Source organism: Triturus cristatus, chromosome 9 (genome assembly GCF_964204655.1).
Source record: "Triturus cristatus chromosome 9, aTriCri1.1, whole genome shotgun sequence".
Taxonomy (NCBI): Eukaryota; Metazoa; Chordata; class Amphibia; order Caudata; family Salamandridae; genus Triturus; species Triturus cristatus.
Window position 1 is genome coordinate 937,807,132 of NC_140592.1, and position 17,043 is coordinate 937,824,174.

The window sequence follows — 17,043 nt, forward strand, 5'->3', positions numbered from 1 at the left end:
AGGCATTGTACCATATTTTCCGACCATCACCTGGAAGAGAATGAGACATGTACCTAGGTAGATTAAAAACTCTTTATTGCCATTTGTTTGTGTACTGTGGTTTTCTATAAAACTCAACAAAATATTTGCTACACAAAAAAGCAAATGTTCAAATCCCAGAATACTAGGTCTATAAAGCCAGTAATTACTTAGGGAGTCATGACATGGGGCCCCTTGGCAGCTGAGTGAATTCTTAAATGTAGATGTATAGGTTAACGACGCTTAAATTACATAATGTATGTATGACATGCAGTTTATACTGAATTGTGTTCTGAAATTACAAAACACGTCCGTTTACTGTATTTTGGTCAATTCACAGAAATACTGCTTTACTGTGATTCTGCCGACCATGAATCACTTAAAAAGTAAAATAACTCAGTTTTACGGAAGAGCAGACAAGCGGCACATTTTGCTTCAAATAAACAGTGTTATTTATCACACACAGTACATACCATTACCCGGGGGGGAGGGCGAGGGCGGGTTGAATACTGAATGTGATCTATACATCTCCATACTCAGATTTTGTCAGGGAAACTGAAACAATGTGGAATCTGTGTTTGCCTTTATGGTTACCTGAAGAAATCTGGGAGGGGGGAAACTGCGAGCATACAGTATTTATCGCACGTGGTAATACACCATATGGAATTTTACGCATAACTCAGAAATTATCTCCTAAATAATAATCTGGCCAAAACGGTCACTCACAACCAAAACGGTCACTCACAACCCCTCCACCCTCATGATAACGCCCTCCCAAAAAAAGTAAAACACAAAAGACTTCCCACTTCCACTCCCTAGAACCACCACGTCTAAGAGAACATACATTAAATCCCACACAAGATAACTCAGTTCTCCAAACACCACTAAGCTTTCGTTAATTATAACGCAGCATTTGTTACCCTACCAAGCTCTGAAATTTCCGCCCCAAAAGAAAAAGGACTCAATAACGGGCATATGCAGAACCCACTCAACACGCACCAATGAAATATGAAGTACCTACTGAGGAATCCATAGCAGCCCCCCTCCAACCCCCCAAAAAAGAACCAAAATCCCCACTGCTCATAGAGCTTAATATAACCCCCACACAAGACCAGACGCTGCTTCGAAGGAGCACTTGGGAGCACTTCCACCTTCTAGCCTAAAACAAAGCATATAATCCCAAAGAAGCACAACACATTTTTAAAGCATTATTTAACCTCACCCCAAGCAGTACAAAAGTCCCCTAACTTAACGAGCACAAACATCGACTCACCCTACCCCAAGGAGATGAGACCCACTCCCTAAACAGAACATACAAGCCGCACCTTACTGAAAGGAGCATAACACCCACAAGTATATACACACACACACACACAATAACGCCCCGCCCCGATGCTGCACTCACTAGTTTGAACTCTTCCAGAAGTTCCCGGCCATGGAAGAACCGCACAGGCTTTGCCAGCCCGAGGCTGTGGTTACCGGGGTAAGGCAGCGGTTGTAGCGCCCCACGGAGGTGGAACCCCGGCTCCTGTGCTAACAGGAGGAAGGGACTGAAGACGTCCAATGTCACAAAACGACGTCTAACCGCCCTTATTGCGCACCATTAGCTATTGCTGTAGAGAGTGTTGTGCGCGCTTCGGATGCCTGGTGTCACAGCAGGTTAAGCTGAGCACCCAGACGCGGCTCTCAAAAGCAGTAAAAAAAAACAACATGCATTGGCAATGCCCTGAGATCACCACTGCGGCCCCGAGCTAAGATAATGCCCCCAAAGCAAAGCAAGCTCCTACGAGTCGGCTCTCACTGCCAATGTCCGAGAGCCGACTCACCCACACTCTTGCGACTCACCCACACTCTTGCCCCCACCCCAGGCGATTAATAGACATAAGCAGTGTACGTAGGGGAATACCGAGAGGGAGTGGGGGCCGCAAGTTCACTGATGTGACGCCGGCAGTGATATAAATGTTAAATTGCCCGAACACCTCAATGAAAATATCGGACATGTAATAACACCAACGCTTTTATATAGCGCTTGCTAAAAGAGGTTAGTGCTCTGACTGCTCAGCAAAGAAGCCTTGCACGTTTAATCAAATTGGCTCCTTGTTCCGAGTCTCTGAAAGACGAAGGCTGAATTTGCTTTGGTGTGGTCAGAGTGTGCCGCGGGCAAGCCGAAACTGAATAACAAAGTGCGTACCACTTAATGAGGTAGAGAGTGTCACGCCGCCGGTAAAAGATCAAATCCCGGTGGGCGTGGCCAAAAGGAGACAAGGCGGCAACAAGGAGAGACTAAAAAGCCTCCTTTGCAATCAAAAGCCAGCGTTTTGCATTAAAGATGACGCTGGCCAATAAAAAAGAGCTTTGGAATCTGAATTGATTCCAAGAAGCTCTCGGATGCCGAGAGCAGCGCATGCGCGCTGATTTCTCCAGCCGAGACCTAAAAAGGGAGACAGGATGGAGAGAGCAAGCAATTTTAAAGGGAGGAGAGAGAGAGAGAATGGATGGATGGTTAGAGAGAAATGGGGCAAAGAGGATGTGAGTGATGCTGGTTTGGACATTTGTGCCAGGGCTGCTTTTGGATCTCCAGTCCGACCCTGGTTAGTAAGAAGTTTTTAGGGTTCAGGGATGATTACTATTTAGTGGTAGTAATGTGTTTTTAGGGTTCAGAGATGCGTGGTGTTTAGGAGCAGAACGTTTTATTTAGAGTCCAGTGAATGGTAATAGAAAATTAATTTAGAATGAATTAAATTTAAAAAAAACATGAATTATATTTTTGACTGAATTAATATTAATGTAATTAAAAATAATTCAATATATTTAAATAAAATATATTTTATAATTTAAAAACATGCCACATTGTAATTTTTTATATATATGTTTAATAAAGTCATCAAAATAAAAGGCAATCTGACATGCAAATCATGCTAATCTGATCATGTTGTGTATATTCTTTTGTGTCCCTTCAAGAAAATCTATGTGGGTAGCACCACATTGCCTGCACACAAAAGAATATTACAGCATATTTGTGCCATCATACACAAGGACCGCAGTTACCCTAATGACCGCCATCCTGAAAAAGTCCATCATGGTGATCCCACAGCCTTGAGGTACAGCTGTGTGGCACAAATACCTAAAAAGAAAAGAGGAGGAAACAGAAGGAAGGAATTGCGGAAACTTGAAACTTGGTTCATTTTAGAACTAGATAGTAGGGAACCTATGGTTCTTAATATGGACTAAGAACTGCACACCTGTCTTCTCTGAGAGTCAAACATGAGCAGTTGATACATGTTTTCTTTCAGTATGTGGAGTTATTATCTATGAATAGATATGTACAAAGGGTAACTTTCGGAATGTAGGATTCCTAATCTACAATTGTCGTTTTGGGGGCTATGTTCAATTATGAATTTTCCATTCTTAATAATTCTTATTTTCTTACCTTGTTATCTTCTAATGATTATTTTCATGTGTATACATGATACTATAGGAAGATGTGGAATGTCCCCTATCTGCGAAATCTTTTGAATATTTCATTATGATTTAAACTCTGATGGGTCTTCCTACCCCAAGCTGGACGTGTATATATATATATATATATGTTTATTTGTATTAATTTGACACAAGTGCACTTTATTTTAGGTGATGTAAGGTACACAACATGGCATGCATTAGGCACTTGCCGATGAACATTTTTTCGAATAAATGCACTTTATTTGAGATTAGAGGGTTTGTGGGTAGTCTCAGGCCTCTCTTGTGTATTATTGCTGAATTTAAACCAACTTTGGTTTACACACTAAATTATTTACTCAACTGGCAGCACTGTGCTTGAAAATTATTCAGAAAATTACTTCTGGAAGGCATAATGTATAGGCAACTCTTTTTAATTAGGACAATATAATTTTATGTTTCATCAATTTTGATTTCTGTTTCTAAATTTTGTTAATATATTGCTATGGAGACTACTAAAAACCACAACCACCCCCCCAGAGAAATACAAAAAGCCTTTAACAGTAATGTTATGCCTGTATATGTGTACACTTCTAACCAAATATGTTTTCTATGTCTATTGAACTCTTTGTCTTTGTTTACCACATGTATTCACTACTATATATGCATTTAAAAAAATGGTGCTCACTGTGATTAAGGCTGCTGTGAGCAGTTGAAACGCGTAGACAGTCACTCTGTATGCTTTTAAATAAAGCATCTGCTGAACAATTTGCCGAGGAGTTTGTCCGTATCCTTTGTTTTGGCGTTTGGATACATTGGGATATATATATATATATATATATATATATATATACCAAAAAGAAAGCAGGGAACTCTGGGTAGTTCCCAAGTTTAGGCAGGGAGCAGTTCCTTTATATGGAGCACTCTACAACATCACCTGCACTCAGAATTAGCACACCTCAAAATGTCTGTTTGTCTTGCAGAGTTTTTAGGTCTCGCTGAGTCAGCGCGCATGCGCTGCTCGGAGAGACTTTAGTAGGTGAGTTTTCAAAGTGCTGCTGGCTGGCGACAAGCTTGCGTTCACGCGAGCGTGCACGCGCAAACCGCCAGCCTTCAGCAGCACTTTCAAAACTCACCTACTAAAGTCTCTCCAAGCAGCGCATGCGCACTCAATCAGCGAGACCTAAAAAATGGCTCTTAACTGTTGGCTTCATCTTGCTCCTACATCAGAGAATGGAAACTGAAAAGTGCTTGCAGTGAGCGCAGACGAGCAGCTGAACGACACCGCATTTTGGGACACTCACGTGGCCAGTAGCGAGATAAGCCATGATTGAGACATTAGTGCCTTAATTAAAGGCCGCTCAGTAGCCTCAATGCTCTCACAAACAAGGGCCCGTATGTGTACTTTAATACCTAGTAAGTTTGGAACATACACGAAGCACGAACCAGACGCCAGTGCAAGGCAGGAAAGGTCTTGTGTTAGGCAGCTGCGCCTCCAGATTCTTGCATTCCTTAACCCAGCCTTCTCTGGTCCCCCCTTATCTGAGTAGGAGGCAACGTTAACCTGTTCACCTAAAAAGGTGGTCTTCCAGTCCAACAGCATAAACCCTGTGAAACTGGTACTGTGTTCTATGCTCATCCATTCTATGTACCAACATATTCAGGTGTTTGACCGGGGGCTGTAATAACATGGGAAAAATCAGCTTTTAATTGGACACCGCACTTGACAGTGAATACGTCTCTCAAGCACTTCCTGTCCACTTACAGCCTGATTAACATAAGACCTGGCTAGTCTTTTTCATGAGCCTTGACTCAAGGAGTGTGAAGAAAGTTATGCCTCAATCATGTTGGTCTTAGGACCTGATTGCAAACATAATGCATGGTAATGGCTCACACATTCTTACTGATATCCAATGGTATTACCATGCGTTTACCAGGAAATTCAGTTTTCGCTGCTGGAATGGTGAATAAAAAGTGGTAAATGTAATTTCCACACCATTTCCCTGCCTTTTGCAACTGGCTGTGTATCCCAAAATACCAGGAAAATTGGAACTCCTTACCACCTGAAAACAGAATTACCGGCTGTCTATTAACCGTGCCCTTAGATGTGCCCAACAAATCACTTTCTCAGTATTTTTTCTATGGTGAATGAATTTGCCATCTATTTGCATGCCATATTGAATCTCTTGAGATTTGAAAGATTAGCTCAAATCTAGTCAGTTATAGGTCGAGCCAATTTCGGTTTTAATATATAGTAATGTTTTGCAAAATAGATTGCATTGTATTACATTCCATTCCATCAGTCCATGTAATAAAATGCATGCGTTGTGTTGCAACCGGTCTAAGAACGGCCGGGTCAAATAAAAAACCCTAGGCACAAAAACATTTGAAAGTTTGACAAAATGTAAATCACCACAAAATGTGGGTGATTCAAGTTTGACCTAATTCAGTTCAAACAAGGTTCTATGAAATTCTCCGAAGAAGTCCAATCAGGAAGTTTGAAACACTGTTGCTGTGCTTTTGTTACAGGGGGCCGATTTTGAAGCTGCTGCTAAACCGGCCCCCAGTAACAACAAGCATTTGCAATGCAATAGGTCTCGCATTTACAGGAGTTTCAGCTATTGACATTGCAAATACCAATACCTTTTATTTTTGTTTTCGTTTTTAAAACCTAAATAAAAGGCATTGTAATTTGCAGTGCCAATAGCTTAAACTCGCATAAATGCGAGACCTATTGCATTGCAAATGCTTGTTAGTCATAGGATTATCACAGTGCTATCTACCCCGAGCTAGAAAGTCACAAAGCCTTTTTCCAGTTTTACAGCAAAGTCTTTAAGCATAGGATTAGCACAATGACATCCACTACGAGCTGAAAAATGACAACATCCTTTTACCACTCCAGGTACAGTATTGCACCTTTGGATTGGTAATACACCATTCAAGCCAATCTGGAATGAATATAAGCAACTCCGGACACGTGTTTTTCTCTAGTTAGAGCTCATCAGAAACGTACCGCTTTGTCCACTGACACGCTGAATCTGCTCACTTCAAATGTCTGTTTTAGTAGCAGAGTTTTTAAGCATAGGATTAGCACATTACTATGCATATATTTCCCAGTGTTGGACTGAATAAGTATAGTTAGTACCACGTTTTCATAGGAAATTGCATTTTTGGTTTCCAAATACCTTTTGCACCCTTTGACAAATCTTCATGAAACTTTCCAAAGTAAGTGTCATCCACCTCAGCTGCTTCCTGGAACCTTTTCTGGTGATCTGTAATAATGGGTCTGAGAAAAAGGTTACCCGAGGAAAATTTGACACAGCTACATTCAAAACGCCTGAACGGAATTACACCAGATTTGGGAGAAAGCTAGATCTTTCTCCAGAAAGTGTGCTTTTAGTGATTTGTAAATTCATTCAGTAGTTTTTGAGAAATTAAGGTTTAAAATGAATGTATATATTGAGCAGCAGAGGGTCTGTGGAGCCAACAGATTACTAGATGAGATCGGATGGGCTGCCACCACATTAAGAAAGATGTGGCATCAGCCATCTTAAGAGTCGGTGATTCAGTTCCCTGTCCTAGATAAAAGTAAAAATAAAAAATATGGGGGGCAGGGGACAGGATAGAGATACCCTACCTACCCAGGCCTAGTTGAGGGGGGTGCGGATGCATGCGGAAGGCAATTTTTTCAATCAGCGCCGTAGGAGGATCTGTGGATTCAATAAATAAATGGCAGCCTTCCGCCTTTTGTTAAAAACTTCCCAGAGTGGGCCTGGACATAGGGGCAGCAGACTTATCGTTTTTGCTCATTCAAAGACACATGTCTGCCGGTTTGAATGAGAGGAGCCAGATGATTTTCTAACTGCCTTCGCATGGCTGAAATGAAAGGAAACAGTCAGGATTATTGCAGAAGAAATTCACGGCGATGCGCCCAGGAGCTCTAACTACATTTCACGAGTCTCAAGATCCTGGCCCTTTTTTAAATCATTATCAAGAGTTTACACACGCCCAGAAAATGTAAGCCTCGATTAACACTATGAATTGAAGAACAGATAATGGACATCTGTCTGCAGCACAATTGAGAGCCCAAACCAAACCAAGTCCGAGTCCTGAAGATAATCCCGGAATTGTTGCGGATTCGAAACGCGTTGGCTGTTTGAGTGTGGGGGACGGTAGAACAAGGTGTGCCACGAGGGGACTGAATAGAAATTATTTCCCCCTTGTTCTAGGTTGTCAACACCCTCAAGTAGGATATGCATCCCCACCCTCCCACAGGCAGGACAGTAGACATGTGTCTTTGAATGAGCAATTGTCCGCCTTGTGTTTTCAGTGAAAATGCAGGACTGGTTTAATTTCAGGCTGGCACACATAATTTATCGCTGTTTGTCTTGTCTTCATTGGTTTGTTGTATATATTTTTGTCACAAATAACGTTTGGTATTATGTATCTGTTGTATGTATTGTCTCACAAAAGAAATGGTTCTAAATTACGCATACAAATATCTTGCAATTGTGTGATTTACTAATGTGGTGTTTCCTTTTAAAAGATATGTCCAATTGATTTATGAATGTCTTTTTGAATTATCAAAACTAAGCAGAATAAATGCTCAAAAACCTCAGAATTAGTGGTCTCAGGTTTGTCGCGAATATTTAAAATAAACCTCCCTTGACATCTTTCTGTGATTTCAAAACCAAAAGTCTGGCGGCCAATACCACAGCACTTGACTTTACCAGTGCCTGTTTTTTTCTTTCTTAGTGACCTGAATGAGAGATCCTCCAAAAGGAACAGCAAGACTAGTCACATGACAACGTATTTAAAGCACGATAGTCTGTATTACCCTCATGGATTTGATGTATTCCATTTACACCATCCCTTTCCTCTTTTTTCTTTCTCATCTCTGTTTTCTCCATATTGTTTGGTCTGCAAGATTGATGCTTTCATATGCATTATTTTTCCTGCTTGAAATACAGGACTGCTGGAAATACTTAATATAAAATGTACAAATATTTGGGCATTTGAAAATGCACTTGGACATATGAAATATGAAATCTAATCTTTAGTTTCCTAGCTAAACAAACTGTGTGGTCATACAAAAATGGATGCATCTACTCCCCTGTTTCCCCAAATTAAGAGAATTTAAAGAGGGAATGACTCTTACTAGGTGTTTCATAAAATAAAAGTGACATTTATGAAATCGCAAATTTCAGATGGATTTTTGATCCAGCCTGGTCATAATAACACAAACTATATAATACACAGATGGCTTAGCGGGTGTTTTGGGGAGTTTATGCCGTACGTTAATCATAAGCAGCGCTGGAACAGTTGACATAACGGAGATATAGCATCTGTGCTACACCTAGAGAAAACATAATGATCATAGATAACAAACATCTTTTCTAAGTACTGTGCCAGAAGATACTATGTCTTTCCCTATCTCAATGCTAGCGAATGACACAGCAAATGTGTGGACATCACATGCCAGGGTGCTGCATTATATATTTTGGTACCACTGGTGTTTGTCATCTGCCAACACTGGAGCTGTTGATGTACCAGATTGGGGTTTATGATGGATCAGTTTCTTGAGTGAGTTATTGGATCCTTGACAAATTACTAAATTAGAAATATAATTTATTACAAGCTACTGAATACATAATGAATCTAGCCTCCGTGTTCAATACCACCTCATATCTCACTCACCATCTCAGGATCCTAGCTCGGAAGACAGTGGCCTGCCTCTGAGCCCAGGAAGGACAGGGTAGTATTAACTGCTGATCGCTTAGCAGAGATTAGCTTTCTTGGAGTGGGCAGGAACAGCTGGCAGAACCAAAGACAGACTTAGCACTACCTCTTTTGGACTGGAGATGCAAGAGATGGCTTCTCCTAATCATTCCCTGGATCCTCCTAGAAAGCCAGCTCCAGTCACAGTGGGGGAGGAAACCAGTCTGGACACTGTCAGGCGTGGGGAAGAGAGTTCATCTAAATAGGGGAGTAGGTACGGAACTGAATGCAAACAGTCCAATGGTGAAATAGTTCTGCCATTTTGAAATTAGGACTCCTGGTTAGTTTTGAAGTAAGGCAAAGAGAAAGTGCTGCAAAAAGAGGTGGGAGAACTGTGAGAATAATGTTAGGATTGAGTGGTTGAATTTCTGCAATCACTGGATAGAGCACATATTAATCTGGCACCAGAACCACCACCCATCCCCAGTATGTTCCTGGATCTAGTAAGACTCTACCTATAGAAGGCCATGCTTGAAGAAAAACAATCCTGACTCCCTGTGGAAACCAGGCACAGAATTTAGAGGAGGAAGATATCCCTTAGCATGTCATTCATACTTCTCCCTTACCTGAACAATCTTCTTCACGGCAGCCAACACTTAGCTCTGGCTCTGCTCCACAGGAGGCTTTCGGGCAGGGTCATGTGAGGAATAGCAAGCCCTCCAGACCCGATCACGTGGAAAACCAAGAACCAATTACAACACGAAGCGGACCCTTTAAAATGGAAGATACGGAAGGAGAAGGGGAGGATAGAGAAAAAAAGGCAGCCGGCGAACCAGAAGATTGGACGTGCCACTACCAGGGAACCCTCGTGGACCCAGAACCCACCTGGTTTCTTTCCCGAGACTGGAGGAGATGAGGAGCTGCCAGAGGATTTGCAGTTCTGAGGCCGACACCTTCGGAGTCCTCAGCCCAGATGGCGAAATCAGAGAGGACGCCAAGAGCACTTTAGCACTGGCGTCCCTACAATCAGATTGAAGCGGAAGGCTATGGCAGAGCCCCTGGTTGGACTCACAGTCCCGCCCCGTTTCTGGAGAAACGTGGCTTAGTCAGGTACGGGGTCGGATCTGGGGAAAGCCAAAGGGAAGAAGGACATAGTTAATTTTCTTCTATCTCTCCTTGAGTTCTTTTTTCTTATTTCTTTTTTTCTTTTCTTGGCATACTCGTAAGACTACAAATGAGCACATACTTTCTAAATACGTTATAACCCTGCATCGAGAGGGTACCTTATTTTGGGTTTTCCAACCAAAGGACTTTGTGAAGTTAACCAAGTCCTTTCTGCATTACCTAAAGTTTTCTATCTCATCTGCATGACACTTTATACTGTTTGCTTAAACCACGGGTGCAAGCCTCTCTGGGAACGGACCCTTTCTGTTCACATATGTTGAAAGGTAAAATGACTTACCCCTGGCCTATCTTCTCTTTGTTTGAGGGTGTGATATGACCGGGTCGCTAAAGACTGAAGAAGCTGAAAGCCTAAAAAAAGGGGAAAGACAGAAAAAGAAAAGACTATATTAGCGCCTTGGTTGCTTTCCCAGCGAAAAAATATAACTAAAAATAAAAAGAGCACTAAAATAAATTAGTTGTGAGCGGATTGAAATCCCACCAACCGTGACACTCCCGCTAGAGGAAGAGAACTCATTCAAGGTGCAAGGACTCCTGACTGCTGCTGGCACAGCGAGACTGGAACTGCTCCCCAAGAGTCCATTTTTTGGCCTGCTTCAGGGACATGATGACCCAGTTGATTACAGAAGAATGGATCAAGCAGGAGACCAAGCTAAAAAGAGACCTAGTGCCTTGAAGCCTGCGCTGGGGAGCTCTGGAGGACTGCAACAATGTGCTGAGACTTGCCCTGGGAAGCTGCATTACCGGTGGGCAAGAAGACCAAGTATGTGACGCTTGGAGCTTTTTCCATGCTGAAATCAGGTTCAACAGGACCTCGTGGTAACAGTATCTGGTTTTCTGGAGCCCTGTCTGTTTACAGCTTTATGCCTTGTCTTGCTGGAGGATATTGGCTTCCAAAAAAGTGACAAAGCCCAAAGGTAAAGTCTTGGATCAGGATGAGGCAAAAAATCTGAGCCTCCGGGGAAACACCCTCCGCGACCACAAAATCCAGCTTTGTCCACTCTGAACACTAAAATGAGCAGCTTCAGTGGGAGCTTGGCAACTAGGTATCTGACATCGAGAGGCCCGTTCTAGCCACGGCGTTGAATCTTTCATTTCAAAGATACTTAATTTGGTGAATCTGACCTCTGCTCCATCACAGTCAGCCTGAAATTGTGTCCAGGTCCTGGACAACAGCAAACTACTGTTTTCCAATGAAACTTTGCTTTTTCTAGGTCCTTTTTGCATCTAAACATTTAAAATCACCTCTATGGTTACTCTTATCCCATTTTGATGATCTTGGTTTCTTTTTCTATTAAAGTTTTCTCTAATTTTCTAAATTAGTTTAGGATTTATTGGGTTGTGTTCTTTACTTTAAAATTGTTTATACTGCTCGAGTTTAACACACACTTCCCCGGGGACTGCCCACTGTTAGTGCCATATCCACTTGGATCTTAGCATAGATTTTCTCAAAACTGTGCTTTAATCTGACCAGATTGTGTTCATTAAATCAGTTGGGGGCACTTACTCCCTCAAATTAGTAATCCGGTATCTGACAACCTCCCTAAGAGGTGGGACTTCTGCTGGGTGACTAATGGATAACAATCAACTGTCTGGAACTTCCTCGCTGCTACTCTGAGCTAAGTGCAGCCTATAATGGTAGCAGTCAAAAATCCCTGCAGACAGACATCCCACTCATCTTAGACACGACATCTGGCTGTGAAAAATAACTACCAAAATGTTCAACTCTACCTTGAGCCGTGTCAGGCAGCTTTTCTCACCTTTATGAAGTGTGAAGCATTCCTAATTCCTAGTATGATAGCAACAACTTAATTTCGAACAGCTTTAAATATGGAGGAAACAGCACCTTTTGAGCAACAAGGCACATTACATCAAATAGAGCTTTTTCAAACATTTGTTATAAACCTATTTAAAAATTGTATTACAATTGCACATATTTAGGTTTTGTGGAGAGGTAGGTTAAGTAATTTGTCCTGATTCACAAAATCTTTAGTAAAGTGTTAAAGCCAGCAATAGGGCCCAGGTCCCCAATTTCCGAAACAGACCACTATAACGCATCTCCTTTCCATACAGTGTGCACAAGACTTATTATCTAGATGATTGCAGAGAAGACCACTACTTAAACTTTTCTTCTTCAAATGTATCCTGCAAGCAACTGAGATCACCAGTCCCACTGTCATTGCCTGCATCCACAGGCAAACCTCTGCCACACAACGAATCCCAAGTGGAAGGGCGCAACTACATATGCTGCAGAAAACAGATTAAAAAAAGTATTTGAGCTATAACCTTTCAGACTTTAGAAAGCAATTTCTCATTTTTGTTGGTATTCAGTGAACTTTGCCTATGCCCTCAAATGAATAAGGAATACATAATTCTGGACGGAACAAAGTGTGGAAAGTTAACAATGTTTTTTTGAACTATATTACAATGGGAAGCTTTAAAGAGATCAACATTATTTGAAACCATCATACCAGGCTCTCTCTCTCTCTCTCTCTCTCTCTCTCTCATACATATATTACAAATATTTTTTTTTCATAAAGACACATATGTCATCAGCACAGGATTACGGTCGCGTGAGTTATAGTTGCCTACAGTAACTATAACGGGGGAATTTCATTGGTTTTTTATCAGTAAAATTTCCAGCTAACTATAACATGTGTGAAACCTATGGTTTTTTCAGTGAATTTGCAAGGTTTTTTAAATGCTAATTCCTAACTATAACGTGTGTGAAACCTATGGTTTTTTCAGTGAATTTGTACGGTTTTTTAAATGCTAAGTTACTTTACGCCATTCGTGGCGTGCGCGCCCACTTCGCGCACCGTGCGCACATGGAGGACATATTATGCGCTTCCTTGTGATAGGTAATCTGTTGAAATTTTTTGGGGAAATGCTGGAGTTATATATGCCATGCACAAATGGTGGTCTTCGACCACCATTTGCACACGGGGTGGAGAGAGTGTGGATTTTTTTTTTTTTCTATTTTTTTACCGTACGCGTACGGTAAGCGTACGGTAAGCGTAATCGGCGAAATTTTCGAAAAATAAAAAATTACCGTTTTTTGCCTTGGGGGATCTTTGAAGACTCAACTAACATGGTTATGTGCATGGGCGCTGTCTAAACAGCCCCTTTATATGTTTTTGACATTTGTTTATCAGCTCCCCCCTCAGAGTGCGAGAGAGAAAATGGCGGCCGCCGCTTCCTGGTTTCGACCGATTCGAATGTTTACTAAGATCTAACAGCCAATCAGAATCGCGCACGCCACCGTACGCGCACGGTAAGCGCACGGTAAGCGCACCGTAAGCTGCCACAGATATATATATTGATTTAAAGGCTATTTTCTCAGATTCTACTGAACAGATTTACACCAAACCTACAAAAGGCACTTCCTTGACCTGGGGACTACCTCTCTGCCAAATTTCATTAAATTCTGTTCAGCCGTTCGGGCTGTAGCCCTGTCTAAAGGTCCTATGGAAAAATGCATGGGAAAAATGCGTTTTGGGACCCCCCTTTTATCTCAGCCCCCGCTTGACGAATCCCCCCGAGACTTTCAGGGTAGGAGCGGAGCGTAGCGCCCCACCTATTTTGAAAAATTCGCGAGGATTCGTCGACCGGCGCCAAAGTTATTCAAAATAGAATGTTGCGGATTTCCTATGGAAACGTGGTCCTAACTATAACTACCTACTGGCGACCGCCAGTAGGTAATATTATATATATATATATATATATATATATATACACGCACACACACACACACACACACACACACACATATATATGGAGTTAAGTATAGTACATTTATACTTAACGATTGATACTTTCACAATATTCTTATTTGAAATTTAAACCTAAATATTTGTGATTTTGTGTGCTGAGCTGCATAGAAAGGGATGTATGGTCTGTGGTGTGTTACAGTATGCTTAGTGTAGTGTCAGGGTATGTTTGTTGTGGGTTTGTGTGAAGCGTGTTCTGAAATTGTGATGGCTGTCAGGGGCAGGTTTCAGGGCTGTATGGACTAAGAATGCCTCATTTCATGCTGTTCTGAATGTGTCCCACTTCCCCAACCCCACCATGAATTTTTCATGTGGCTCAAATGGTCAGTCCAAGCCTGCCTTTATTAATACAATGCAAACTATGCCGCGCGAGAACGAGATTAGAGTTCCCTGCACTAACATAAAACCTCATAGACAAAAAGACAGAAATACAGTGACACATTATGTCACAAGTCAATAATAGCCTCCTAGAATACCGGCTGTCAATGAAAAGATCCAACTTCTTCATGTACTTTTCTCTTCCTCTTACAGGATACTGGCCCTCTTCCTGCTTGCCATCGGCTTCAGACACCAAGGGAGTGCACAAGTAAGCATGCAAAACCCAGATTGTTTATTCATGAGGTGACTTTTTGACATATGTGTAAATTACAATATAATTGCATTCTATTGAAAGACCATGGAATTCATTCTCAATGTATCTAAGCCACCAAAAATGGTTTCAGTCAGAAAAAGTGGTTACAATGCTGAACCGCCAAAGTCCGGAAGCTACACAACCTTAATTTCAACCATTCCAAAGATCTGAAATGGGTTGTGAGATCACCACGTTTTAGGGCCTTGGAACGATAAGGCAGGGATGCCACATGTTTCTCAAGAGCATGCAGGCTCAATCTACCATCCAGAGCTATCAGACTAATATTGCACAGATGGCAGCATTTATGGGTAATATAACCAATGTACAGAAGTTGTGTCTGACTCTCAAAAAACATTACTACTATACTTGTGTATTTTTAGATTCAGATGTATTCCTTCCTGCCTTTGCTTTCAATTGTTGTCTTCTCCCTACTTTCCCCCTCAAACCTGATGATCCAATGAGAAGGTGTTTTTGTGCCATCATACTCTGATACTGAAAAATGGTTGCAAAACCCTCAAGGCTCCTGGCATCATCTTTGGAATGACCCGGATCCAAACCTGAGATCCCAGCCGCTCTATTGAAAATTAGTGGATGACTTGAATAACCTCTGTATTCACGAAAACATTTGGTGTAGAGAAGACAGAGTGGAAACTACCACTACTGGCCTCTGCTTTGAGGCATACATCAAGTGATCACTTAAAATCCTTTGTAAGTTTGACACATTTTTCTGATTGGAAGTAGCATGTTTCAGCCTCCATTCACAAACCACCAGATAAATGTTCCTGAGGCAGGTTCAATGATACACACCAAATGGATCCAGTAAACCTCAGCTGAGAGGACACCATTCAATTGGAGGATGCACCCTAAAACAAACGAAATGGCATTACTATTTGCCATTTATCTTAACAATCATGCACTCAGATGTAGCAGTGAAATGAATTTGCTCTACACGAAATTTCATAATAAATCAATACACTTATGAAATTCCTGGATAAAACTGGCTTTTGTAAGAAAGTGCAAATAAAGATATTCCCTTTCCTGTCACTTACCAAAAACCAGGGGGCCGATTCACAGAACTAACTTAAGACAAAATCCTAAACTTACTACTTTTGGTATTCACAGAAGTTAGGATTTTGTCTTAAGTTTGTCTTAAGACAGACTTAAGACAGTCTTAAGACAGACTTAAGACAGTCTTAAGACAGACTTAAGACAAACTTAAGACAGACTTAAGACAGACTTAAGACAGACTTAAGACAAACTTAAGACAAAATCCTAACTTAAGTCAGTCTTAAGTCTGTCTTAAGTCTGTCTTAAGTTTGTCTTAAGTCTGTCTTAAGACTGTCTTAAGTCTGTCTTAAGACTGTCTTAAGTCTGTCTTAAGTTTGTCTTAAGACAAACTTAAGACAAAATCCTATCTTCTGTGAATACCAAAAGTAGTAAGTTTAGGATTTTGTCTTAAGTTTGTTCTGTGAATCGGGCCCCAGATATTTATTCAGGAATATCTGTGGTGCTCAGGATTTGCTTGGTAGTAGATCTGCTACCAGACACACGCCCTCCTGCTTTTAACACCTTCTCCCAGGTTTATGGTATGGAGGGACTTCAGAGTCTTATACCATTGGCTGCCAACTACTGGCATTGTAATCAGCATCCAATAGTGAATTCAATTTGCTGTATGCACTATATAAATGGTCACTATTCGTATTCCCTTTGTCGCTCTCAAGAATTCAAATATTACATTTCAATGAACAATTCTGTTCTGTTTTGTTTCAGCAACAATGCAGCAATGGATTTGAGATGGACCGCATATCCGGACAGTGCTTAGGTAAGAAATGGCAATAGATCGTAGCCGATAGTTAATTAAAAGAGCAACTATTTAATTTATTTATGTCCTCCATGGGTGTAAAGCATTGTAACCACATTCTCCAATTCTAGAGCATGATGCCAGATAGAGCCCTAAGACCAGTTTGGAATTAAAACACCAATCTGAGCCCTTAATCCAAGTGCACAATACTTTATATTGGCCTTCCATCAAGTTAATTCTCATCCCAACAGACACATTCCCTCCAAAGTTCTTATATGTGTGTGACACATGATATCTCCCATTGCAGTGGTCACAAGCATGATACTATATACAAGCTCGTCTGTAAGGTTTGCTCGGATACCAGCTATATCCTTTCTATACTCCTGGTGACAAATAATGGCCTAGATCCATCTTATGTGCATTACGTCAGATGCAAGGCATATGTCTAGATTCTGTGTGACAAAAAGTAGAAACCTAAAGTACTT

At 41.3% G+C, this 17,043-nt stretch overlaps 1 protein-coding gene across 1 annotated transcript in view; it reads left to right on the forward strand.

Annotated features, from left to right (window-relative positions):
- The window catches only part of FBLN5 (fibulin 5), a 276,797-nt gene that overhangs the window by 31,415 nt on the left and 228,339 nt on the right, over positions 1–17,043 (forward strand). Inside the window, exons 2-3 of the mRNA XM_085626515.1 lie at positions 14,658–14,712; positions 16,528–16,579. Of these exons, the coding sequence (XP_085482641.1) occupies positions 14,658–14,712; positions 16,528–16,579 (107 nt within the window). The remainder of the gene's footprint in view (positions 1–14,657; positions 14,713–16,527; positions 16,580–17,043) is intronic.